The sequence below is a fragment of the Cloeon dipterum genome, chromosome 3, assembly GCF_949628265.1.
Source record: "Cloeon dipterum chromosome 3, ieCloDipt1.1, whole genome shotgun sequence".
Lineage (NCBI taxonomy): Eukaryota > Metazoa > Arthropoda > Insecta > Ephemeroptera > Baetidae > Cloeon > Cloeon dipterum.
The window spans coordinates 26,006,183-26,029,859 of record NC_088788.1 but is presented as its reverse complement, the minus strand read 5'-3'; the positions used below and the strand labels follow the sequence as shown (position 1 = coordinate 26,029,859).

Here is a 23,677-nt window from a genome sequence, read left to right as displayed (position 1 = left end):
GAATTTTATCATATTATTTTGTATCATTTTAATTTTATGAATGTTAATATCAGATCGCACGACAATGATAATGACATACCCCTAAAAATTATATCTTCAGACATAATGTAATTAAACAGAAGTGATTATCACAGATTATCGCGACTGGTAAATTCTAAAATAAAATCTTATGTACTTTGAAGTTTTTCGTTTTTTTTTCATTGGTCACAGCTTAGAATTAAATGAAATAAGGGACATTATATTAATGGTATATTATATTTTATCATATTACACCCATGGTATTATAATTATACAAATTCAAATAATATATCTTGTTCAATCCAGCAATTTAAATTAATTTGGATAATTTACAAATTTTTCATGCAGGGCATAATTCGGGAATGACTAGAAAATTAAGAGTTTTATCGATTCTGAACAATATCATAGTTAATTTTACAATAAATGTATAAACTTATGGTCTGCTACCGCAAATTGAGCGATGCACTATGCCAATCATTTTTTTGCCAAATTTTATTTAAAAAAACCAATTTTAGTTTATTTTTAAATTTTCACCTAATTCTGTTAAAATTGATTTCTGAGCGCAGAACGATTAGCAAAGATACTTTCTAATAGAGAACAATACCAAAAATTATAATCACAATGTGGTTTAAAATTAGATCTTATAACGATCCTATAGGATCACTGCTTCAGAGACGAATTCGAAATGTACTGGTGAAATCAGGACTCTTCGAGATGATGTGCTCAAATTCAGCATAAGAAAGAGAGCCATCGTCATCCAGATCTGCCTCTTCCAGCAAATTTTGAATCAATTGCTTTGTGTCAACATCAGAAAGGTGCTGTGGACCTGTCAGCCTCTCTATGACTTGCTGCAAGTCCTCAACACCAAGCATGTCATCCCCATCAAAATCTGTAAAACAAAATCAAATTTTAAAAAAAACTTGCAAAAATTATATTTGCTTGGTTACCAAAAATTCTAAATGCGTATTCAGCTTTGACAGTGAGTGGAGCAGCTTCGCTGAAGACGGACATCATGTCCAAAAAGTCTTCAAATGTACAATCACCGTCTCTGCTGGAGCTGAAGACTTTACAAATTCTATCATTGAATGGATTTACTCGCAGTTCAGTGCAGGACATGATTTTGGACATCGGTAACTTGGCATTGCGATTGTGTCCAACTTTTTCTGGAGCAAGGGCCTTGAACTTTTGGTGCGCTCTGAAATACGTCGCAAAACTTTAGTACATCATAATATATGTATTTCCTTTATTAACCCTATTAACCTCACAATCAGCTTCATAAAAATAATTTCATAATAATTATTGCTTACTTTAACACTTCTTTCTTGGTAAAGTATGTAAGATCCTGCAAAAAAAATTGTGTAATAGGAACATTTGAGTGCCAAATGAATTAAAAACCTGATAATCCTGGAGTTCTTCTTCAGAAAATTGACTGCTACCCTGACCCATGATTTTTTGTGCTACTGCGTCCAGCTTGAAAATCTTTTCCAAATAATTTTTGGGGCTTCTCGCCCCTGCCCAAGCTTGTTGAAATAATTAACAGCTGTTCATCGGGCAGCCGCAGTCCCAACAGATGATAGGCTGAATAAACAAGTAACAAAATATTTAATTCTGACAAGTCAGATGTAAGGGCCGAAGGGCTGAACTTGATGTAGTGCGCATGCGTTCATGAGGATACGATGCAGTTCAAGTAAGCCATAATATCAGGCGCGCGGAAATTTCAAAAGCTTCATCAAATTTTAAATTAAATTGTGCATCTCATATGTAAGATGGCGCTCATGCAAGCCCTATTTTCTACTTAACGCACAATCACTGATATCGTGAACTCTGAAATTTGCGGTCTCGCCGCAGCAGAATAGTTTACTCAGTTTACTGATGGAGCGCTGCCGCTGCAAGTGAGCTATGGTAGCCGAGCGTCTAACTTAAAACGGAGCACCATCAACCGGATTTTTTATCAGTAAACACAGCAAACAAAAGGAGCAATATCAGCGGTCGCAGGTGGGTGCAGCCTTATATTGGAGTCCCTGTCTCTTTAATGCGTCCAAAACTTCAAACGTGTGTGTCATTCACTGAAATGTGCGGCAGATCTGCAAGTGCAAAATATACATGGATGCAAACACACAACGTCTGTCCTTGTTTCGCACGAAACAGGAAGACCAGTATCCTCTCACCTTCGCCTGAAGATTAAAAATGCAAAGACTGTACGTGCTAAATTGAATGTCATCGTATTTCACAGGTTACCTTATCGCTTTCGGCTTTTTTGGCGCTCAACCGTAGACACTGCGACGCCGGCAACAGTTTGAATTGAAGCTGCTGCGGTCCTCCGCCCCTCACATGCTTGGTTGCCTGTTGTCCCACTGTCCAGGCCTGTCCACGCAGACATGGCTGCCACGATCACCGAATTTCCGCCACACACCTACTCGACCACTTTTTTCAGTCGTAATGTTTTGCGAGAGGTATGTGACATGCTAAAAAGAATTACATTAATATTAGCAAATCCTTTTTGCAGATTTTTTTTGCACAGTAATTTATATTATGTAATTATTGATGATTGAAAGAATTTGCTTAGTTTTTTTCATTAATTTTAATATGTATATGAATATAAAATGTGAAAATCGTAAAAAATATTTATTTTCTTCCTTAAATCAGTACTATGTAGTTAGTTTCAATAATGAATCCTCAGCCCACATTTAAATTCTCTCGGATTTTTCCATTTCAATTAATTTAAAGCTTGTTGTGCACTATTGCATGCATTTTTCGTAAATTTTGCTCTTTTTCTTAAAAATTTCTTCATAAATTTACTTTATTATGTGGAGTTAATTGCAACTGTCTTTTGCTTTTTCAGATAATTTCCAAGCGTGATAAGCGAAATAAGAGCGATTCCTCGGTGAGTTAGTTATTCTTATCATTCTTGACTTTTCTTTCTGCCACCTGAACTTTTCATTTAGTGCCTTCCTTCACTTTGATAGCGCAATTCATTCCAAATATAATTTTTCTCTTCACCAGTGGGCAGTGTTTCGCAATTTTCAATTACGCGAACACTTTTGCACGTTGTTTCCATTTAGATTAGATTTGCTGCTATCAAATCCCCGCATGTGAAATGAGATGCGGGCCTTTTAAAATAGCCAATTGACGCACAAAGCAATCTAATCTGTCTATTTTGAAGGACTTTAATTTAATATAGGGCGTTCAGTATTTATAGCCGCAATAGAAGAAAATTGTTTTAAATTTTAAAACGTGGACGGTTCTCCTCACAAGAATCTAGCTCTATTATTTGTGCGAAAATGATAAAACTTAACTTTTTGTTTTCGTACAGATAAGTATGTTTGGTTAAGCACTGAGCTTTTGCTTTTACATTGTTCAAAATTAAAAATAGAAGAATATAATTTGTTCGGAAAATAGAAAGTGCTTTAATATTAAACGCGCTATTAGGAATTCTAGTGAAAATCCTGTTTAAAACTCCAACAAACCAGATTTTCTAGAAGGAAAACGGGTTTTTAGCAGACAGACTGTACACCTTGCAAACAAAGCATCAAATGATAGACACGGCTTAAGTTTCTGCGTTGAAGTTTACAAAGTAAATTTTAGTGTGTATGAAACACAGTATGAGATATAATGTATTATTGTTTTACTAATGGATTTCACACAAAGCAACATAATAGAACTCAAACAATGGTCTGGTTTGAAATCACTAATAACGCCGAGTTGGTATCACAATCGATTTAAAATTCTAGCTCTTGCGACTAAACTAAGATCAGCTCTAATGATTCATTGAAAAATAATCACGAAGCAAGTAAGAAACAGTTGTGCTTCCGCGCATAATTCCAAAAGATATATTATATTGCTGTGCGACCTGGATTCCTGAGCAAATATTTCGCTGGCAGCGACCAAGGCATTTCTTATTATTTGCCTCCCGCATTTTTCACAAAATCTCTCACTTCGAAATTTCCCGGAAAACAGACTAACTGCTACTCACTCCCAGGGGGTGAGGGGTGAGCTGATGTCGATTGCTATTGGCTAGTGAAAGCAACACGTAAACCCTCCTGTCACAACAGATATCCCGTACTTTAGTATAGTTTGTAGGGCTTGATAGACGCACCGCTCTCTTTTCTCTTTCGTGCCTATATCCTGCCAGGGCCAGGAAAAATGGATTCTATCTCAGTATGATTTATTTTCAATGATTTTGTAGTGATTTGCTGTAGAATAGAAAATTTTATCAACTGTTTTTTTTTTTAATAATGATAATATATTTGCTCTGAAACCATTTAGGACGAGAAAATTCAAATTTGTGTGAGTGTTATGGTGTCCCGTGGACATTACTGAGACTGCTGACCGAGACCTTCTAGATTCGCGTCAAGGAAATTGGATTTCTAGAGAGAAAGCTCATTTACGTGCGGTACTACTTGTCAATCGCATATATACAAAGAGCAGTTTTCGGACAAAATCATTTTGGGCTTCACGTCTGTTTAAGGGCACCTCACATTTCCAAGTAGCGAACATTCCATAATGACTTTGGGCGTACCAGTTTCGCGCAAAGCCAGGCGCACCAGCGTTATGTAACTTTTGTATAACTTTTGGTGGAAAATTTTAGGGTTATATGAGCAAATTTTATGCTAGTAAACTGAAAACCAAATGAATTAAGTGGGACTTTTTTCACTTTCACGCTCGGATCTCAAAACGGAATTAGACCAAAACCGAAAAACTGTCATATAGGGGTAAAATGCAATATTGACATGTGAAAAAGCGATGCGAGAAAGATGTCGACGACGCCAGTCTGGCTGACATTCGTGCGTCAGCCTTTGAAAAATCAAGCCTTATAGTCCGCGATAAATCAATTAATCGGTTCCTCGCCTCGCTTGATAATCGACCAGCGAGCGCGCGTGCTGGAAAGAAGGCCTAGTGCGCCGCGTCCTTTCGAGACTCGACTCCGCGCAGAGGATGGGCCAGTTAAATGGCCCATAATTATGCACGGCGCGTCACGTGTGCGCGGCGAGTCGGGCGTCCACCGGCCCGAATATGTATTATGGCCAATGCAAATGAGCGAGCGTTCGAGGCAATCGTTCGTTTGTTTTCTAATTGCCCATTTCCACCGCCATTCTTGGCCTTGGCCGCCGAACAGCACCGACAATTTACAGCTCTCTGCCTGCACATGCAGAACACTAAACCAATTAAACAGCTCCGGAAATAGAATACGCAAGAGCCAGAAGAAGAAAACAAATGCGCGCCCATTGCTCAAGCCGCGCACCTTGTGAAACACACTTTTAAAGTTGCTCTCACGCCACGCAGCGCCGCGTGTTTCTTCAAATCTGAGGGATGTCGTTCCTACGTAACTGTCGAGAATGATATAAACAACTCGCTGAATGGTCATCGAGATAACAAAAGGCGCCAACATTCTGATCACTCGCGGTACAAGTGTTGGAAGCATTGAACCAATAACGTTTTTATCCGTTAAGTCAATAAGTTTGAATTCTCGCTCTGGGAAATTCTCCAGTTTAATTATCTCGAAATGTAGTTTCCAAAAGCATATAGCAACAGCCCTTCGAATTCTATAGTATTTCATTTATATTTTGGATCGAAACATTGTGCATATTTCACGTTGCCAGCAATAATTGATTATCTCTTTGCTAAATGAGAAACGCCACAACGCTTTTTGCAAGTTAAAAAGCTTCGGAAAACAAACAATCGACCTTGCGTAAAGAACTCAAGGTAGCAATGTCACTGAGCAATCGATCAAGCTACAGCTAATTGTGATTGAATCTCTCTTATATAATAATATTTCTTAATTTTTTTCCAACAATTCCACTGAGTGTCATCAGTTTCACTCAAATTAAATTGTGCGTGATGGAGACGAAATTAAATTTTTGTTGTATGGAGTGATGCAATCGGAATCTTAATTTCATTCTTCTGTCAGCATATTTTCGTTATTTAACAGACAAATATTTTTGTTTTTTCAAGTAAAATAAGTCCAAATAAAGCTCCCAAAACTATCGATTTTATCTTGTGAAGCAAGCAAAGTCTCTCTCGAAATAATTTTCACTTCATTTCACTTCTATACGTTGACACGTCTATACAATTGCTGTACTACCGGAATCATATTATCCGTAAAAATGGAATTATCCGCAGAGTCTAGCCAAGAGAGCCTAGCGAAGTCAACTGAAGAGGTAAATCATTAAGGGGGGCTTAAAGAAATCAAATTGCAATTTTTATTTGCATCGTATTTTCTTTCCTCGTGCTATAGAAAAACGTCAGTGTCGGAATATTCGCATCGTGATTTGTTTGTTTTACGTTCAGCGCAAGATTGAGCAATTGGAAGCCGTCATGCACGCATTAAAATAAACTGATGGTAATTTTTTATGACTGAAATTTCCGGTCAGCACCCTTGCGTCAGCAATTGAGAGAATAAGCTGGAAAGCCCTATTTACAAGCTCTAGGATCGGTGCTAGAAGCGCTTGCCGTGTTTCCATTCAGAGCTGCGTATAATATATTGTAAATTTCAGACAAATTGCGTCTTTCCAGGATTGCGTGACGCGCGCGGGGCGAGTCGGTAGAATGAATGTGCGCCGTTTGTCTTAGCGCGGGGGTCTGGCGTGCTGAATGGGTTCTTCCGGAGCAGGTTGCAGGGTCGGACGGCCGGTTCTGAAATTTGGGCTTTTGACCGCTCGGCACATGGGAGGCGGCTGGCCGTGCGGCCGGATTTGGGTAACCGGCGGCGGTGGCGGCGGCAGCTTGACGTCACTCAGAACTGGCAGTGTGTATCACATTACTTTGCAGTGCGGAACCACCGAGGTCGGCATTGACGTCATCCTCGACAGCCAGCAGCAGCCACTCTTGGTCTCACAATTACCAGCAGGTTGTGCTTCCAAAAGTATGGAGTCGGCGTCCGCTGCGAAAATTTAGCGCTGGCATGGCCGACAGGGGCCTCCGCCTCCCCCGGCCTCCTCGACGATCGGCCACCCTCATGCTGCCGTGATTACAGCTCACAATCAGGGCCGCCCTTCAGGAAGCTGCACATGTTGTCAATCAACTCGGCATTGTTCTGCTTTCCCTTGGTAAGCCTAAGGTTGCCATCTCACCGATCTAGCTCTGCATATTAGGCGATGGGTGTTGATTTTCTGCACAGGAAAAATTAGTCTAGGCGAAAAGCTATATTCAATTCCAAAAGGAAGCTTGTCCATCATTATTTCTTCTCTTGAAACCGGTAATTTTGGCGTTTTTCTTTTCTCTGTTCCGCTTAAAAATTCGTCATTCAGGATATCATGGTATTTGTGCCAGTATGGTCTCTTCAAAAAATTAATTGGTTGAAGCATTGGTTCAATTTTCTTGCTTTATTATGTCGATTCTGTCAAAAAAAATCTGTTAATTTTTTTATTTTAACTGAGCGAAAGCTGTAACGTGCATATATTATGTTTCGTATAAGCAAAATAGATATTTAGGTTTCGTCATGGTTGCATAATCCATTAAAAATATTTTCTTTTATAAAATGATTTATTTTTTACTTTTCATACTCTAACAATATGCTCGTCGTGTGGAAATTCTAGTTGCCAAAGTTGTAGGCGGATTCTCACCACGAATATACTCTTCACTGCGACGCGTGTTAAGTTTTAACGAGAAGTACCCTAATGAATCCGTCATGTGCGACCCACATGCACACTTGATGTAGTCCCGCTCTGACGCAATGCGAGCAGTGAAATTCCGACTTTCGTGTATACATTGTGCATACTTCCAATGATAAATTAGTTAGCATCGGATCATTTAGATGAGGAAGTGAATGGGAAATTTCAACAGTTGCAAAGCGACAAATTTTTTATTTGCTAAATTATTTTACCCCTTACCACGTAGAATGATTATTTTTTTAGAATGTTTATTCGAACAGACGTGTTCATTTTCTGGAAGATTGATCTGCTTTGTAAATGGCATATTTGTTTCGATTGATTTTTTATGATGTAATAGATCCGGTGATCCTTAGTAAAACTAGATGTGGCCAGTAAAATGAACTATGGGCTTTTAGACATTTCTCGAACGCGTGCTATAAAAAGTACAAAATCAAGTTTGTCACACCAAGAGTCCAACGTCTCTTTGAAATTTCAAGTTGGTCGTGAGGGCACGGTAACTTTGAACAGTTTGCTCTATATTTCTGAAAATCAAACTCGTTTGGACGAATCAGCCTAGATTGTTTTCACATATTTGGGTTAATCTTTGCTCTACTCCGATTGCGTCAGCTCGAAAAACCTTCCAAACGCGGACAATAATAATTCATAAAATAAAGCGAGTTGCGTGCCCTGGCGCTGCCATTGAAGTGGTCGTAAAAGAGTCCTTAGCGACCTGCCCTCAAGTGTGGGAAAGTGAAAGGATCTGAGCTATTTCTCCGCAGAGCAAGCAGTCCTTCTGCGCGCCTTTTGTGCTCGAGAATTGCAAACAAGCAGACATAAAGAGATTCTACTCAGCGAGTAATCAAAGTGCAAACAGCAGAATAATCGCCCGCTGTCTTCTCCACAACCTGAAAAGTAAAAACAGCTCGCGCTCCAATTTCCCTTGGCGACGTTTCCAGATTGCAATCACGCGCGTCATATTCGACCATGCCCTCACTCAGCCAAAAAAATATCATTTGAACTTCCTTCTCGTTTCGCATACGGTGAAACACTAATTGGCGTATATGCGTGTGTCTAATACTGTGAATTACTTGATATTCGGCGATGTTTCCTCTTTATCAAAACGAATGACGCACATTGGGAAGCGTGTGATAACAACGTGGCGCATCCGCATCGGACGGGGAAATTATATCGGGGGCAACTTGTTTTGAAAACGCGCGGGTGGCTTTGCTTTTTGGAACGACACGGTCGGGGAAACACGCAAATATTGTGAATCAGTGTCAAAGCGCGAGGTGCTAGTGCTGACGCACTCGCACGGGTTGGGCCATTTCCAGTTTTTCTGCGTTTCAATATTTATTTGACGAAACCACACGAACAAGCTCTACATTTTACTCGGAATTTAAACAAGATTAATTAAAAATGATCAGATTTCGCTGAAGAGATATAATAACATTTAAAATAATATATCGCATTCCTTGCAAGCTATGCTTTTAAAATTGTTTTCTCGCTCAAACACACTTTAGGCTTCACGGTCAACACCAAGTATACGTTGTTGCTTTACCATCTGAGATTTATATTAACGTAAGCTTATCTCGAGTCTTAAGCCCCGAGGCAACAAAAGCTCTCATATTCTAAGAACATTTTTTTCTCTTTATTGTCCTCCATGCACAAACATTCTAGCGCGTGCAACAAATCTTAATAATTCCATGTACAAAATATGATATAGTAAATTTTGTGTTTGTTAAATATTTTGTGCAGTCTTTCTGGTCCTTGCCCTATTGGCAATCAATTTTTTTCTTTTTGGCAGTTAAAAAAATCTGTGCATGATGAAATGTATTTCCAATGTTTAACTGAAATCCGCAATAAACATAATTTTTAATCTAATTAACTTGAGGAATATCGTGCATAATTAAAATTGATGCTGACTGTATTTTTTTATTTGCCGTCAGTATAACCTTTTCCAGCAATGTGTCGCACGTATTTTGTGTCTTTTTGCTATGCGAGGGTAAAACGATAAAAATTTACGTTGAGATAGCTCTCTGGGATATAAAGTTTTTATCATACTGCAAATTGACAAATGGCTTTACTCCAAGTGTTATAAAGTCGGAATGGGTGGCAAAATCGAATAATTAATTACATTTTTTGAATCGTTCTCGTAGTTGATGGCCTCATCAGCAGTAATTAACTTGAAGAATAACTTTAACGGCAGCCTATTTTAACTCTTCGATTTCCTGCTTTTTCTTGTTCTAGTAAGATTTTTTTACCGTTTTTCAACCTTCATTTGAAAAAAGAATCAATATTTTTATCATATTTATCAATTGTTGTGTCTAAAAATAAAAGAGGAGAGGGAAAAGGAATTGCGTTAACTCAATCAGAGAAGCAACCAACGAACATTTTGTAAAAAATGTTTCAGCCGACCTCAAGTTAAAAATTCCCGTTGCAACATAATGGGTTTGAGTAGAGATTTGCATTTATTTCGGGGCCGGCGACATCAGGCGGCGCAGGGCGCGTGCGGCGGGAAGGAGGAAACTGGACGCAGATTAAAGAGAGCCGCCGACTCAGTTCGGGTGGCGAGGAGGGCGTTGGTGGGTCGCGGGCCGATTTGCATGTCACGGGTTGACACATGCAAGCACTCACACACACATTCACATTTCTGCTCATTTCAATAAATGCATGAATACTGGTGGAGATGGAGCAGCGATTTGCGTCACGCCTGCTATTTTGCGTCACGCCGCGATCGTGGACGCAGGCAGGCAGCCAGGCAGTGGCTTCTTTTTCACTTTTCCGCTGCATGCGATGCACGACGCTTTTCCACGATGGTGCAGTTGTTTCACCCGGCCGCTCTTTTTTGCCTGCAGAAGCACGAGTCGCACACCGGCAAACCGGCCAAGGCCTGGCGCAAGAACAACGCCAAGAATCACCATGAAACCAGCCACAAACCAGGGTGAGTCTCCCTTTTTTTTCAATACAGTTTAGCCGAGAAATTTTGCAACGGCATCTTTTTTTTCTCACTCTCGCATTATTCTTGCTGATAAAAGATAGGCTATTTATCTCGTCTTCGTGTGACGCACGCGGCCTCTTTGCAGCCAGAAGCCGCATTTTACCACGGTTTCTGCTCCGATTTCTCCCAACTTGGGAATTGTTTACCACCCGTGCGCCGGGATTTAATTATTTGCCATGAAAAGTACCTTGACCGTGGACTTTGCTCGGCTGGAATTTCAAAAACATGGTTGATATGAGATTTTAAAAGCGGTGTCTTATGGTCTTGGTGGATTAATAAAAGTAAATAATATTCCAGCTGAGAGCGAGAGTTATTATAGGCTCGTGCAGTACGTTAATTTATTTTGAAACTCGCATCGATCGAAATTGACGTAAGAGTGATGGAGGTATGATCAACGGCGCGTGCATGTATTGTTACAATATTGGCGAAGGCTTCACTTTCAAATCGCGAATGTTTTACTGTTACCTGGATTCCCAGCGCGCGCAAGAGGAAAGAGTTTTACACAGAATATATCACTTATACGGAATCTGGGGGGAAAAGGATTGCACGCTCGCTCTCTCTGCTCATGCCTAACGGTTCGGTGAAGTAATTGTAAATTACGCATTATTTTCCTTGTTGGTCTTTCATGAATCAGGGCACTGTCTGTCGCAGAAAAAAAAGAACGATATGTATTCCACCACCCTCTCCTTTGAGCCTCTGGAGGAAAAAGTGAATCACGCCGCGAGCCAATAAATGCTCTTCAGCTATTCTTGTTTATTCTAAAAACCCATATAAGAGATAAATGGAAGGGGACGGTGGTCTCTTTTGTAAACGAATCAAACTGAGTCTGGTCTTTTTCGCAGGACTGCTAACAACGCAGAGGAAGAAGACATGACCCTGTTGAAGTATTTGGCCTTGGTGAGTTCACTTCACTCTTCAAAAATTGTTGCGCGTTGATTTATCTGAGATATCAATGCTTTCTTGGAGGGAAATATGAATATATTTTCTTACGATAATTTTTTTTAGAATGCTCTTGAGCTAGGCTCACCAGCCAGCGGCCTACCCCTGAAGTTCAGCAGCAATGAAACTTCAGGATGGCTTCAACTGTCAGGTAGATATAATTTTCCCTTCTCGTGTGTAACACATATCAAACTTTACAATTTAAATTTGGCAGGCCATCCGGACAGTTTCGCAATAGCCGGACCTGGCACCATTTGGAAGAAAACCACCTTGGAAGACGGTGAAATCAGAGTTTATGAGGCCCTGCAGCAGCAGAAAAATGACCCTGCCTACTGCATCGTGCCCAAGTTCTACAGGTAGGCTTATTCGGACACTTCCAAAGGGTGGCATACCTCACAATTTATTTTTCTGCATCCAGGAAGGTGGAGTTCAAAAGCGAACTGTTCATCGAGCTGGAAGACCTGCTCAGCGACTTCAATGACCCTTTCGTGATGGACATTAAAATGGGCACCAGGACTTTCCTAGAATCTGAAGTCTCCAGGACAAACGCGCGGCCCGACCTTTATCAAAAGGTATGTTTGCTGATCCACCCTGCGTTCTCTCGCTACAAATTTTTCTCGCTTTGCAGATGGTGCGGGTCGACAGCAATGCTCCTACCCAAGAAGAACACAAAGCTCAGGCTGTGACCAAGCTCAGGTACATGAGGTTCAGAGAGCAGCAGTCGTCGACGAGCACCCTTGGCTTCAGAATAGAAGCCATGAAGGTAAATTTTGTATGAAATCTTTTTATTCTCTTCTCGTTTGTTTTTGTCCTCAAATAAAATCAAATGAGAAAACTTAATTTTAAAAGAGGTCAGTCGAATGTCATTTGATTTTACGTCATCGCAAATGTTATTTTGTTTATATTACGCATACTGAAACTGAAAAATCCTATCGATTCTTTAAATTATTCATTACTGGCGTCAAACATTAGAATATATGGCAATCGACAATTGCGAGAATGAACAAGCATATTAATACTGTATACGACACTGACTAAACGTGCAAAAATGTTAACCGAGCGCTCTACCATCTGTTGCAGATGAAGGGATGCGAGCCTGTGCGGGACCTGCAGAAAGTGTGCTCACAGCGGGACGTGCAGGCAGTGTTGTCCTTGTTCCTGCAGGGCAAAGAACAAAACAAGCAGAGTCTATTGAAGCGTCTCAAGAAAATCAGAACGGCATTCGAAGAATCAAATTTTTTCAAGTACAATGAGGTACATGTTAGCAGTGAGGCTGAAGTTTCTGCATGCTAATCCGCTCCAATATCTGCTCGCAGGTGGTAGGCTCCAGTCTACTGCTAGTTAGGGAAAATGCTAAAGTGGGTGCTTGGCTCATCGACTTCGCGAAGGCGAGGTCATCAGACATCCCTCTTGACCACCGGTCGCCTTGGTGCGACGGCAACCACGAGGAAGGCTTTTTGTTTGGCCTTGACACGCTTATTGAGGTGAGAGAATTTGCACTCTAAGCACGTCTTAAAAGTCAAGGGTGCACACTGGACTCATGTCCGCGCCACTCTTGGAATCGCATTATTTATACTTATTGTTTTTTCTTTGAAAATGTTCAAAACCTTGGTATTATTACAAAATTCAGTTTAAATTTGTGTGCTAATTTTCAGCAGCTAAATTGTGTTTAATTTTGTTACAGACTGTGGATCAGTGTGATTTGAAAGTTTTGCAGACCTCCAGGCTAGAAAAAATCGTGCGCAGCTTGCCGTGGAAGTAAGAAACTCTAAAGCTGAGTGGACCATCTTTGAAATATGTCAGTGGGTGCCCTTGGACAAAAAACAAACTCTGGTAGTCGACAATTATGCCGGCTGGACTCCTGAAGAGCCACCTATGTCATTACATGTAAAAAAAAATGGTTTCGCGCCACCAGACACACGGCTCAGTGTTGCAAGACGCGCGTGGAGCAATTACACTGCATTGTAACTATTACGTTTTGACGTGGTTTTGCAAATAATGCAGACCTTGTGCACCGCGCCAAAGGAGAGTCACGTGCAGGGCTCTGAAGCTGCCAGTTATGAATATTAAATAAATGCGAACTGCGGCTGAGACGCCCAAGGAATAATTATCGCTTTCACCCCGCCGCGCCTGAATGGAAATCGACCGAAGAGCGTGCACTAGACTATTCGTCGTTTTTTTTGTGTGTGATTGCTGCCTTTTTTAAACTGCGTTCGCAAACAGGACACGAGATTCTAATATGTGTAAAAGACTCAATTTGTGGTGAGACTTGTGTACCAAAAAGTAGATGGTATATCAATTGTTTATGATAATTAAATATGAAACATTTTTACAATAAATGAAATGATTTTCTGATATTTATGATTTCGTGTTTTCACCAGAAAAAGCCCCAACGCAGGCAATCTAAAAACACTTAACAGAAATTTACTGGATCTAATTTAAAACCATGAAAGTTGCTAAAAATTATTGCTTAGTATTAGCCATGAAATGGTTATATAGAGAAACACAGAGTGTGAAACCAAAGGGAAATTTATTGAAACCTCATTTTATCCATTAATACTTAGATTAATTTACAAAAAAAAAGTTTTAAGAGGAGGTGTCCATAGACTCAACGGCTGATTCACCAGTGTGATGGACAACCACATCTTCAATGATGATGGGGACTGTTTTAACGTCCAGCACGGCCGTGGTTCCCTTCTTGAAATTGTAAGACATTTGCTTCTCTCCCTTAAGGTTGGCCGTTTCGTAAGGTCGAATGTAATCGACAGAGCCCCGCCGAATCACACAAACGTCAATGTTGCTGCCTGAGCCCAAGTCGTTGAAGATGCCAGCAGCGATTGCGTTTCGCACAAGCAGCTTGCCCTCCTCTTCCTAAATTTCCAAGGAAAAAATTTAATTGGGGAAATAATAGCAGTAAATATAGCCAAGATATTGAAAATTATTCAATATTCATCTCTAACTCATTTAACATGATTTGATAATTGAATTATTCTACATCTATAATGCATTATTTAATAGAGGTAACAGTCAGCCGCTCTGAGTTACTGAGTTTGGCCAAGCTGCGCCAGTTGTGAGACAGAAAGTTGAAAAAATTGAAGTGCAAGCGAAACAAATTGGTCCAGGCTAGTCCAGGAAGCTGCTGTCTTTAAATTTTCGCGTCAATGACCTATTTTTTAATAAGGAGATAAAATTGTCAAGTAATAACTCAAGCGATTTTGGTCCAAAAAATATCAAGCGTCTTGAAATCACCACTTATGCAAGTATGGCAATTTAAAAAATCAATCAAACATCTCAAACTCTTGAAATAAACTGCTTCAAATAATTTTTGAATTATTTTTTTTCTCAGTGCAAGCCAAAACTTACAGTCAATTCAGGCTTCCAGCCTGCTTCAAACACAGCCATGGCTGCCAGCGAGCCAGAGCCCATTGTAGTGTAAGGCAACTTGTCAGAGGAGCCGTGTGGGTGAATCGAGTACAAGTGTGGACCAGTGTTGTCCACGCCACCAAGGACAAGGGCGGCGCCAATGTGGCCCTGGTAGCGGAACAGCATCTGCTTCAAGAACTTGCATGCGGTCACCACGGGCACAATGTCGCGGTTGGTGCTTAGCCGGTGCAACTCCAGCTGCGAGCAGATCATCTGAGTGGTCACCTCGGTGTCCGCAGCAGTGCCGGCACCACAGCAGCTAAAATGTGCAATGATGCGATTTGAGTGAAGTCAGTTAAAAATCAAATGGTCAATAGACAAGCCATTTAAAAAATTCGTTCTCAAAAATGGGGACTTCCATATAATACAATACATATATGATATGAATTGGATTTAAACATTCATGTGAAGGACACTTACTACATGTTCTTGGCCAGGTAGTGGATCTTGGAACAGTTCTTGTCGGACACAATCGTGTCTTCAGTGGCTCTGGTGTCTGCGCCGAGGATGACGCCATCCTTGAAGATAATGCCTACGATGGTCGTTCCTGTCTTGGTCGCCTTCGGCAAAGCGTTGCCCTTCTTCGCCAAAAAGGCATTCCTGAAATTTTAAATTTGACTTTTTTAATCTCTTTTTCGAATATAAAACAATCGCTAGCCGGGTGTGACAAGGCAACAAACGCGGTGGCAAAATGACGACAAATTTCAGCTCACACACGCTTAAAGTTACTGTATAATGGAGGAAAATATTTCTGAATTCCAAATTTTATGTGCCACAACACTGAAAATAGCTTACCTTCTGCAGTTTTCGAAGGAAAAACCGGGTTCTTGGTTCTCTGCTAACAGCACTGAGGCCATGGTTGTTGACGAGAATGACTTTTGTTTTCGGCGTTCGGTGCGCACCTAGCGCCTTGATCTACAAGCTTGACGTGAGCATGGGGCGTATGCGCACTGTCAGTGTGAATAGTTGCACTTTTAAACTTACTCTGGCGCGGTTGGCACACAATTTGAAATGAAGCGTATTTGGCGTATGACAAATAATTTGGTGGCGAGAGGTAAAATTGCCGATTTTATGGCATCACCTGCGAGTTCAGTAAGTATTTTTAATTAATAATATTTCGATAATGCCTGCTAAAAATGATAAGTCAGTCACATAGTATGATAAATATATTATTTAGTTAATTCATACAACAAGAAATAACGTATGTAATAATATTAATTTTATCCATTTTTTACTAGGCACATAAAATAAAAAATACTAAATCAGAGATGATGGATATAATATAGTTATACAGTATAAGCTCCATCGCAAGGATTTCTTGGAATTTATTCAGCTTGCTATATTGGTTTCCTTTTTGCCTTACAGCTCATAATTCTCATAATTTTCTTTTTTTTACAAATAGACACCTCTTTTACTTTAAAAATTGGTAAGAATTAATGGCAAAAATGAAAAATAATTTTCAATAGCTCGAATTCGTGCATAAAACATTAACTTTATCATAAATATAATAGATGCAGTAATTTGCAAATTTTACACGTATGCTTTTTTCAGTTTATAAACCGCGGAAGAAGCCTCTCGCCTGCCTCTCGCAACAATTACCTTGACATGAAAAATGCTTTCTCCCCCCCCCCCCCCCCCGAGGCAAATTTACTTTGACGGCCAGTTCATATCGATGATTTTTGTCACTTACTTTAAAAGTGTTCCGCTTGCCACACAAAATTTAAATATTTTTAAATTTTAAAGAAATGCTGTTATGGTCCTTTTAGTATTTTTCCATTTATGTTTGTGCTGGGAATAGAAACAATAAAAATATTTTCCAAGAGTCTAATCAACATTAAACCAAGGTCTGCTTTTTGTTTTACTTGTTATCGTTTGTTACATATATAGCGGCTCTTTCCTCATTAATTGGATTAATATGTTGGCAATTATTTTCAGTTGTTTAGTTTAAGACGATTTTTTACTGCGTAGGTATAAGGAAAGATAAACGCATTTAAAACTGAAGCAATTAACTATCTGATAAATAAAGTCTAAAGCATACTTCATCAGTCGTATATAGAGGCAGTAGATTACATTGATTCATGCGTCGATCATCGTGGTTACAAACAATTTTATTAGAAAAATTGTATTTCCAGACTGTTTCGTATTTATTTCATAATTGTTTCTTGCTTGCATTTACAGCTCAAGATGCCCCAATCTCTGCGATTCTCTTCCTTAAAGGAACTGAACGATGAAGTCAAGAGTTTACACAAATTAATCATGAAGACACCATCGGCAAGGTATTTTTCGTTTGTAGTTTTCTTCGTCGATTTGAGACCGATGGTTCGTAATTATTTCAGGTTGATCATGCCAATAGCTGAAGCGATGCCAGCCACAGCGAAAGATTTCTTGAAAAAAGGTGACCAAGAACAGGCATATATCGCCTTCAAACGCTTCACCCACTTGGCCATGGACATTGGTCGGTTGCCAGACGCAGATCAAGAGGCGTGCAAGACCATTTTTGACAATACCAGGGTCATGAAGTGCGTTAAGCAGGCTGATGCGCTGGCCGGGATACTTGAAAGGCGGTATAAGACCACTGATAGCGTGGAGAACAATACGCGCTGTGAACCTACGGAGGTCGAAATTCGCAGCGAACAGCAGCAAACTGCAAGGATGGAGTCGGGAGTACAACCGTGGTGTTTTCTTCTCTCTTGCTTAAGTGCTTATAAACAGCCCGAGGTAAATTTTCCGTTTTGGTGGAATTTAATCAAAGGGTAGCCGCATTATTAAAATTATGAAGGTCAAATTTAAAAATGAGTAAATCTATCTTTATGTTCGCACAATTATTTTTTAATGTGACTGTATTCACCTTTTGTTTTCATAAGCAGGCGGACAATGAACCACAAGTGTATCAAAAGACGCCGAGGTTCTCATCCATTAATGATTTAAACAATCAAGTTCAGATAATGCACAACTTAATCATGAGGACAAAACCCCAAAGGTATTAGTTTATTATATTCACACCATGGAGCTTTTGTTTTCCCAAAAAATAAAGTTGAAGGTCGCTCCAACCCCCAACAAGTTTGAACCTTGAAAACGCTTTGATGGTCTTCTCATAAAATGCTAATTTTTTTCAGCATAATGGAAAATGCTGAAAAGATGCTAGCCAGGGCAGAAGAATTCTTGAACAGGGGCGACCATGAACAGGCCTACATCCAGTTCACGCGCTTCACTCGCCTAGCCAAGGATATCAGCCAGTTGCCGGATGTAGACCAGGAGGTTTGCAAGTCCATGTTCAACAAAAGTAGTGTTGGAAAGTGCACAAAGAATGCCAAGAAGCTGAGCAAAATCCTAGAAAAGCAATACAAGACTGCCACAGAGGAAAAGCGACATGTAGGAAATACAGTGGCAGCAACAGCAAACCCAAGCCAAAAATAAAAACATTTTGCAGTTTATGACTAATCATTGTTAAATATTAAGTAAATCAAATACGCAGTAATTTATTTTTGAAATGTATTTTAAACGTGTTAAATTGATTCCTGTAAGGAATGGTCAAAGAATAAAAGTAACAATCTCATAATTTAAAGTTTCACTGTCAAAAATTTTCTGAATGGGTGAGACTGAAAATTTTGTGGGCCTGAGGCGTAAATCATGACGGCAGAAATTCCAGGTCTGCATCCGAAAGTACCTTTAGGCACACAGCCTGGCTGTCTTCAAGGTAGTAGTCGACCTGGAGCATTTCATCCTCCAGGTTGGCTGCCAAGGTGGCTTTCTGCACCTCCTCCTGCCTCTGTGCATCTTGTTTCTGTTGTCTTGAGAGAAGCATCGCTCCTTTAGCGTGAAAACTCTTTTTGTGCACCTGAAATGAAATTCAAGTAGGTTTAATTGGTATATAAAATATATATTATCGGTTTCACCTGCATATTATTTTCAGAGCTGAATTTCCTGGGGCAGCTGGGACATGGGATGTAGTCCTTTTGCTTCACGTGCCGCTTCAGGTGGCTATTAAGGTAGCTTCTCATAGTGAATAAACGCCCACAAATATCACACTTGTGATCTTTTCGCTCTGAAAGTGTTTTTTTTTTAACTAAAATTTCTTGGCTTAAGCAATTTGCTCTATTCACCTGCATGGGTTCTGACGTGCTCCTTGAACTGACTCTCTAGCTTGAAGATTTTGCCGCAAGTTTCACAGTTAAAGTTCTGCAATCCATGTTTTCTGGTCTGGTGAACCAGCAGTGTATCCTTTCTTGTAAACCCAATTCCACACAGGTCACAATGATGACTATAATAATAGATTTTTTATCTGCACAATTGACGGCAAATGACATATTCAAAACGCTTTTTGATAGTTATTTTAAAATTTTAGTCGGTGAGAAGAATTAATTTAGCACCGCTACTCCAAGGTTTAAAAAAATATATCGGAATACAACCAAAAGTTAAAAAATAGGGTACCTTCTGTTCTCTTGGTGGCTCTTAAGGTGTCTTTGGAGGTCACTTGATCTCTTGAAAACTCGATCTGGGCAGTGTGGACAAACATGGTTGGATCTTTTAGACAACTGATGGACCTTTTTGTGCTCCTCCAGCATAACTTCATCGCTATCAATCACACTTTCAGTTATGGAATGTTTTTCAGCGATGAAGATACTCTTACTCAAAAGTTTCATTTGCATGTCTCTTTAAATGATTGGTATACTCAACATTGCTGTGGAAGGCAATATTGCATGTCTCGCAAGAAAAAACCCCTGGAAAAAACAAAATTAGAGGCGGCTCAATCAAGAAGACCGGTATTTTGCACCTGCATCAGTTTGGCTAGTCACAGTCATAGCTTCAGGATTTGGATTCAACAACATGCTGCAAAAGTAATCAAACTCAAAACTTGCGTTTAAATTTTTTTAAACAGTTATGTCACCTTTCTTGGGTGCTGCTTGATATCACAATTGGCTGAGAGATGGCAAATTCTTCCTCTTTTGGAGGTAAGTTTACAACAGCAGCAACCATTTCAGGGTACTGTGGAGTCAGCTTATCATAGGCTTTACCAATGATGCTCATGTAAGTTTCTTTGTTGACTGCTGCTAAGGAATTGGGTGCAGCAATGGCTTCCAAGTCGGGAAATGCAGTCTGGTATCGGTCAGTGTCGTAAATTATTGTCTCATTGAGAGGTAGTTCTGTAAGAATGGATACATTTAGAATTGCTACCGACCCCATGTTTAAGCAATCCACCTTGATTTTGCTTCACTTCTTTAGTTTGTTTCTTCTCAGTTTCGCTAAATTTATGGTCAGACTGAACATCTCCTTGAAACAAGAATTAGTGTCAATATGGAAACTCAGGAAATTTAAATGAATTTGAAATACCTATCTCCTCAGCTGCTTGGAAATCAGGCAAATTTAACGTCTTCTTCAACTGGTCTTCGTATATTTGAGTTATTAGCATTGCATGAGGGTGACTAGCCGGAAGTTTTTCTACCGAAGGAAAAACGTGGATCTGCAATGGTGTCACGTAGCGACAGTTAATTTCATCAAGATTTTCAAATTAATTTACATCAGTCTGCTTGTTTGACTCTTTGATAGAAATACTTGGCGCAATTAAATTATGTTTGTTCTTCATGTGGATCTTCAACTCCTGGTTTTGGGAGTAGCTGGAAACCAACACTGAGGAGACAGAATTAGAAATAAGGGAGATATTTTACCACTCTCCGCAAAGACCGCAAATAAATCTTTTAACATCACGGTGTGCCCGGAGAAAGTGTTTCAGAATCGCAGCGTAAGTTGGCTGCTGATTAGAGCACCCACTTTGGGCACATAAGTACATCTTTTTGCTTTGCTTAAGGTGTGTGTTGATTGAGTGCACGATTTTCATGTGGAGATTCAAAGCCTAAAATCCACAGCCTTCGAAATTTATAAATTTCTAATTCTACTGTTAATCTCTCACATGGGTTCGGTTGAATCCTTTGCCACATATTTTGCATTCATTAGGCTTTAAGTTGGTGTGTGTCCGCATGTGAACCTTCAGTCCCACTGCTGTCCGGCAACTGACCTTGCAGAGGTTGCACTTAAACCGACATTTGTCCGACGCGGCCCCATGTCTGTACACCATGTGCCGCTTGAGCTTGGACAAGTCACTGAGATGCTCTTTGCAGTGCGCACACTGAAAGCTTGCTTTTCCATCAGCAGATGAGAGAGCACTGAAATATAAAAACAAGTTAGCACTTAGTATTTTGCGGATTAAAGGGTTTGGTGGAAAAAATACTGGCACGTAAGAAGAGAGTAAAGTATTATTCAACAATAGATGACAGATTTTCTAGCCTAAAGAGAGCATTAATTGTTTTTAATCAACAAATTTAATATTTTTATAATATATGGACTGACGTTGTGCCTATCAAAAGTGTATTTATTTATCTTTTGAGTAGAAGATACAAACAGCAAAAGTTACATTATTTTTACAACTCATAAATATAAAACCTGCTGTGGTATTTCTCGGTGTGTTTGGCAAGATAGCTGGATTTGATAAAGATGCAGTTGCAAAATTTGCATCTCAGTGAGATATTTTCTTCTCTATTGGCTTTAAAAATCTCCTGGTGGGTTGAAAGATGCCTAAAACACAAAATTCCTATGAAAATTATTCAATGATAAAATTTTCATACTTACTTATCCCTGATGGTTTTTAGCTTGAAGGATTTGTTGCAAACAGAACAGCTGAAAGGTCTGACAAGAATGCTGATCTAAAAAATTATGTTATTTTTCTCTTCTCCAAGAAAGTCTAGGAAAAACTACAAACCTTGTGAGAGTTTTCTAAATGTCTGTTCAACTTGCCAGTATCTTTAAATTCCATGTCACAGAATTGGCACTTGTATTCCTTTTGTTCAGGTTCAGTCTTCAGATGCAGTCTTGTGTGACATTGGGCTCTTTTTACAGTAGGAAACCTACTCTTACAGATGGGACACTGCTTGCTTTTTGGGTGGAATTCCTGCACATGGTCTGGTATTTCATCCAGACTCTGGACTTCCTTAGTGCATAGTTTGCACAATCGAATAACTTGGGTGTCGACATCCTTGATTAAATTAACCCAAAGTTACACTTCTTGGGATTGCTTAAGCTTTCATACAAACCTCTGTATTTTTCAGCTCTCCGACCACTTTTTCTACGCTACTCAAAATTGCCTCAAGGCAGTGACTTTCTTCTGACACCTAAAAACATGAATCTGTTTTTACTGTTAAGAGTTTGGGAATATTTGGCATACATTTAAAATTGATGCAGACGATTCTTCATAGGCTCTTAGTAAATTTTCAAATTCCAGTTCATGCTTGTCTTCTTCCACAACTGTATCAAAGAAAAACTGCAACTGGTCTGGAGTGTGGTATGTGTGCAAGTGTTGCAGCATGGCCAATTCAGGATCAATTAACTGCTGACTTGGTTTCCATTTGCAGTGAACACAGGGCGCGGTGGAAAAAGACTCATGCCTGGCTAAATGGGATCTAGACAAAATAGATAATTTAAAATTGAAGCAGCCAATGGTTTGCTCCATAATCACCTGTAGACTGCTTTGTGGTCAAAAGACTTCCTGCAGTATGGACATGGGAACTGTTTGACGTGCACAGAGGCGAGGTGCTGGGCCAATTGCTGTTTGGAGGGAAAATGACTATAGCAAAATTGGCAGGATTCGATGAGACTGTGCTTGCGCATATGGGCCTTTAACTCAGACTGGGAACTGAGCTGCGTGAAACAAACTGAGCAGGTGAGGTGCGGAGCTAAGAGCCCATGATGTTGTTCCAGGTGCAGGGACAAGGCTTTTGGAAACACAAAACGTTGGCTGCACACATAGCAATGCTGCAGCTCTTTGGACCCAAAGTGGGGGTGAGAAACATTGACATGCTGGAATTTAATATTTTTTAGTTTAAATCGGGTGTCACCAAGGTCTTGTCTTACGAACATTCAAGAGTTTTGATGGAGTGACAAAAAAGCAGTTGCACAGCAGACACTCACAATGGTCTCTGATGGAGCCAGTCGACAGAGACTGGAATATTTCTTGCCACTCGTTGGCCAGGCTAATTTCTTCCTCTTGAGAGCGGTCTTCATACACACTCTTGAACAAAGGCAAAACCTGCAACCACGACATTGGGGGATGAGAAATTTATTTACATAAAAGGTAAACATCAAAAACGATTTGGACACAGTTATGTGTAGACCTGATTTGCTGCAGTGATCCTTTTTGGTATTGATGTCATCTCTTCAAGACCGTATGGGAATTCTTCGTGATACATGTTCATGTCAATGTGAATTTCATCTGGGAAGTCTGTAAGAGAATAATGTAGAGCAAAATTTATATTGTATGGAACCCATATCTATTCGAGTTACCTGGCAATGTTTCAAACTCGTCATTGTTACGCATTGAATAGACTTCGAGTGCACATTGCTGATCCTCAATGTCCATTATGTCTTTCATAAGAAGGACACTACTTTCGTCTTCCTTATTCACGGGTTCCATGTTGATGGCTCTTAATTCTTGTTTGAAAGCAGTGTCGCAGTCAAACTATTATGTACGTATTATGCTACCACATTTTCGTCTTTGTCCAAGAAAATCAGCAAAGTAATTTTATTGGCTTCTAAATTCAAATTTAAAATTTTTGTTTCTTAAAAAATTAGGTATATATTGTACCAAACTAAAAGAAGTCCCAAAAACTCTTAGCCCCCGTCAGTGCTCCACAGCTGCTCCTCAACGCTCCTTTCACATAGG

The 23,677-nt window shown here is 39.8% G+C and overlaps 5 protein-coding genes across 10 annotated transcripts; 2 read left to right on the top strand and 3 right to left on the bottom strand.

The window, feature by feature from the left end:
- Positions 1-236: 236 nt before the first annotated feature.
- On the bottom strand, positions 237-1,661 carry LOC135941034 (calcium and integrin-binding protein 1-like). Its single transcript, XM_065486252.1, has 4 exons — positions 1,414-1,661; positions 1,326-1,360; positions 966-1,213; positions 237-907 (listed from the first exon to the last, which is right to left on the bottom strand). The coding sequence occupies exons 1-4, from the start codon at positions 1,462-1,464 to the stop codon at positions 687-689; spliced, it is 555 nt and encodes a 184-aa protein (XP_065342324.1). The 5' UTR covers positions 1,465-1,661; the 3' UTR covers positions 237-686.
- A 206-nt stretch (positions 1,662-1,867) lies between these two features.
- Positions 1,868-13,905, top strand: IP3K1 (inositol-trisphosphate 3-kinase-like protein). Of its 5 annotated transcripts, none has more exons than XM_065486244.1 (12): positions 1,868-2,013; positions 2,252-2,471; positions 2,861-2,902; positions 10,463-10,548; positions 11,448-11,502; positions 11,611-11,695; positions 11,759-11,900; positions 11,963-12,116; positions 12,173-12,307; positions 12,625-12,798; positions 12,861-13,028; positions 13,229-13,905. In XM_065486244.1, the coding sequence occupies exons 2-12, from the start codon at positions 2,397-2,399 to the stop codon at positions 13,304-13,306; spliced, it is 1,194 nt and encodes a 397-aa protein (XP_065342316.1). In that variant the 5' UTR covers positions 1,868-2,013; positions 2,252-2,396; the 3' UTR covers positions 13,307-13,905. The 5 variants fall into 5 exon arrangements, with proteins under 5 accessions (XP_065342316.1, XP_065342315.1, XP_065342319.1 ...); XM_065486243.1 differs by having other exon boundaries at positions 12,173-12,316; XM_065486247.1 differs by lacking the exons at positions 1,868-2,013; positions 2,252-2,471; positions 2,861-2,902 and adding an exon at positions 4,080-4,176 and having other exon boundaries at positions 12,173-12,316.
- A 152-nt stretch (positions 13,906-14,057) lies between these two features.
- On the bottom strand, positions 14,058-15,911 carry Prosbeta2 (Proteasome beta2 subunit). The gene is made up of 4 exons (XM_065487173.1): positions 15,763-15,911; positions 15,388-15,567; positions 14,908-15,226; positions 14,058-14,415 (listed from the first exon to the last, which is right to left on the bottom strand). Exons 1-4 carry the CDS (start codon positions 15,822-15,824, stop codon positions 14,131-14,133), a joined length of 846 nt encoding a protein of 281 aa, XP_065343245.1. The 5' UTR covers positions 15,825-15,911; the 3' UTR covers positions 14,058-14,130.
- Positions 15,912-15,915: 4 nt separating this feature from the next.
- Positions 15,916-18,526, top strand: LOC135941553 (uncharacterized). 2 transcript variants are annotated; one of them, XM_065487172.1, is made up of 5 exons: positions 15,916-16,059; positions 17,146-17,243; positions 17,304-17,685; positions 17,835-17,947; positions 18,084-18,526. In XM_065487172.1, the coding sequence occupies exons 1-5, from the start codon at positions 15,979-15,981 to the stop codon at positions 18,382-18,384; spliced, it is 975 nt and encodes a 324-aa protein (XP_065343244.1). In that variant the 5' UTR covers positions 15,916-15,978; the 3' UTR covers positions 18,385-18,526. The 2 variants fall into 2 exon arrangements, with proteins under 2 accessions (XP_065343244.1, XP_065343242.1); XM_065487170.1 differs by having other exon boundaries at positions 17,832-17,947.
- On the bottom strand, positions 18,446-23,659 carry LOC135941555 (zinc finger protein 62 homolog). Its single transcript, XM_065487174.1, is given in 21 exon segments — positions 18,446-18,805; positions 18,864-19,012; positions 19,071-19,228; positions 19,399-19,609; positions 19,611-19,688; positions 19,742-19,797; positions 19,856-20,111; positions 20,167-20,238; positions 20,299-20,428; positions 20,486-20,582; positions 20,634-20,818; positions 20,876-21,128; positions 21,406-21,537; positions 21,592-21,665; positions 21,722-21,994; positions 22,053-22,130; positions 22,184-22,418; positions 22,475-22,815; positions 22,874-23,044; positions 23,130-23,236; positions 23,299-23,659. Coding segments are annotated over 21 exon segments (3,396 nt in total). The 5' UTR covers positions 23,429-23,659; the 3' UTR covers positions 18,446-18,595.
- Positions 23,660-23,677: the final 18 nt, after the last annotated feature.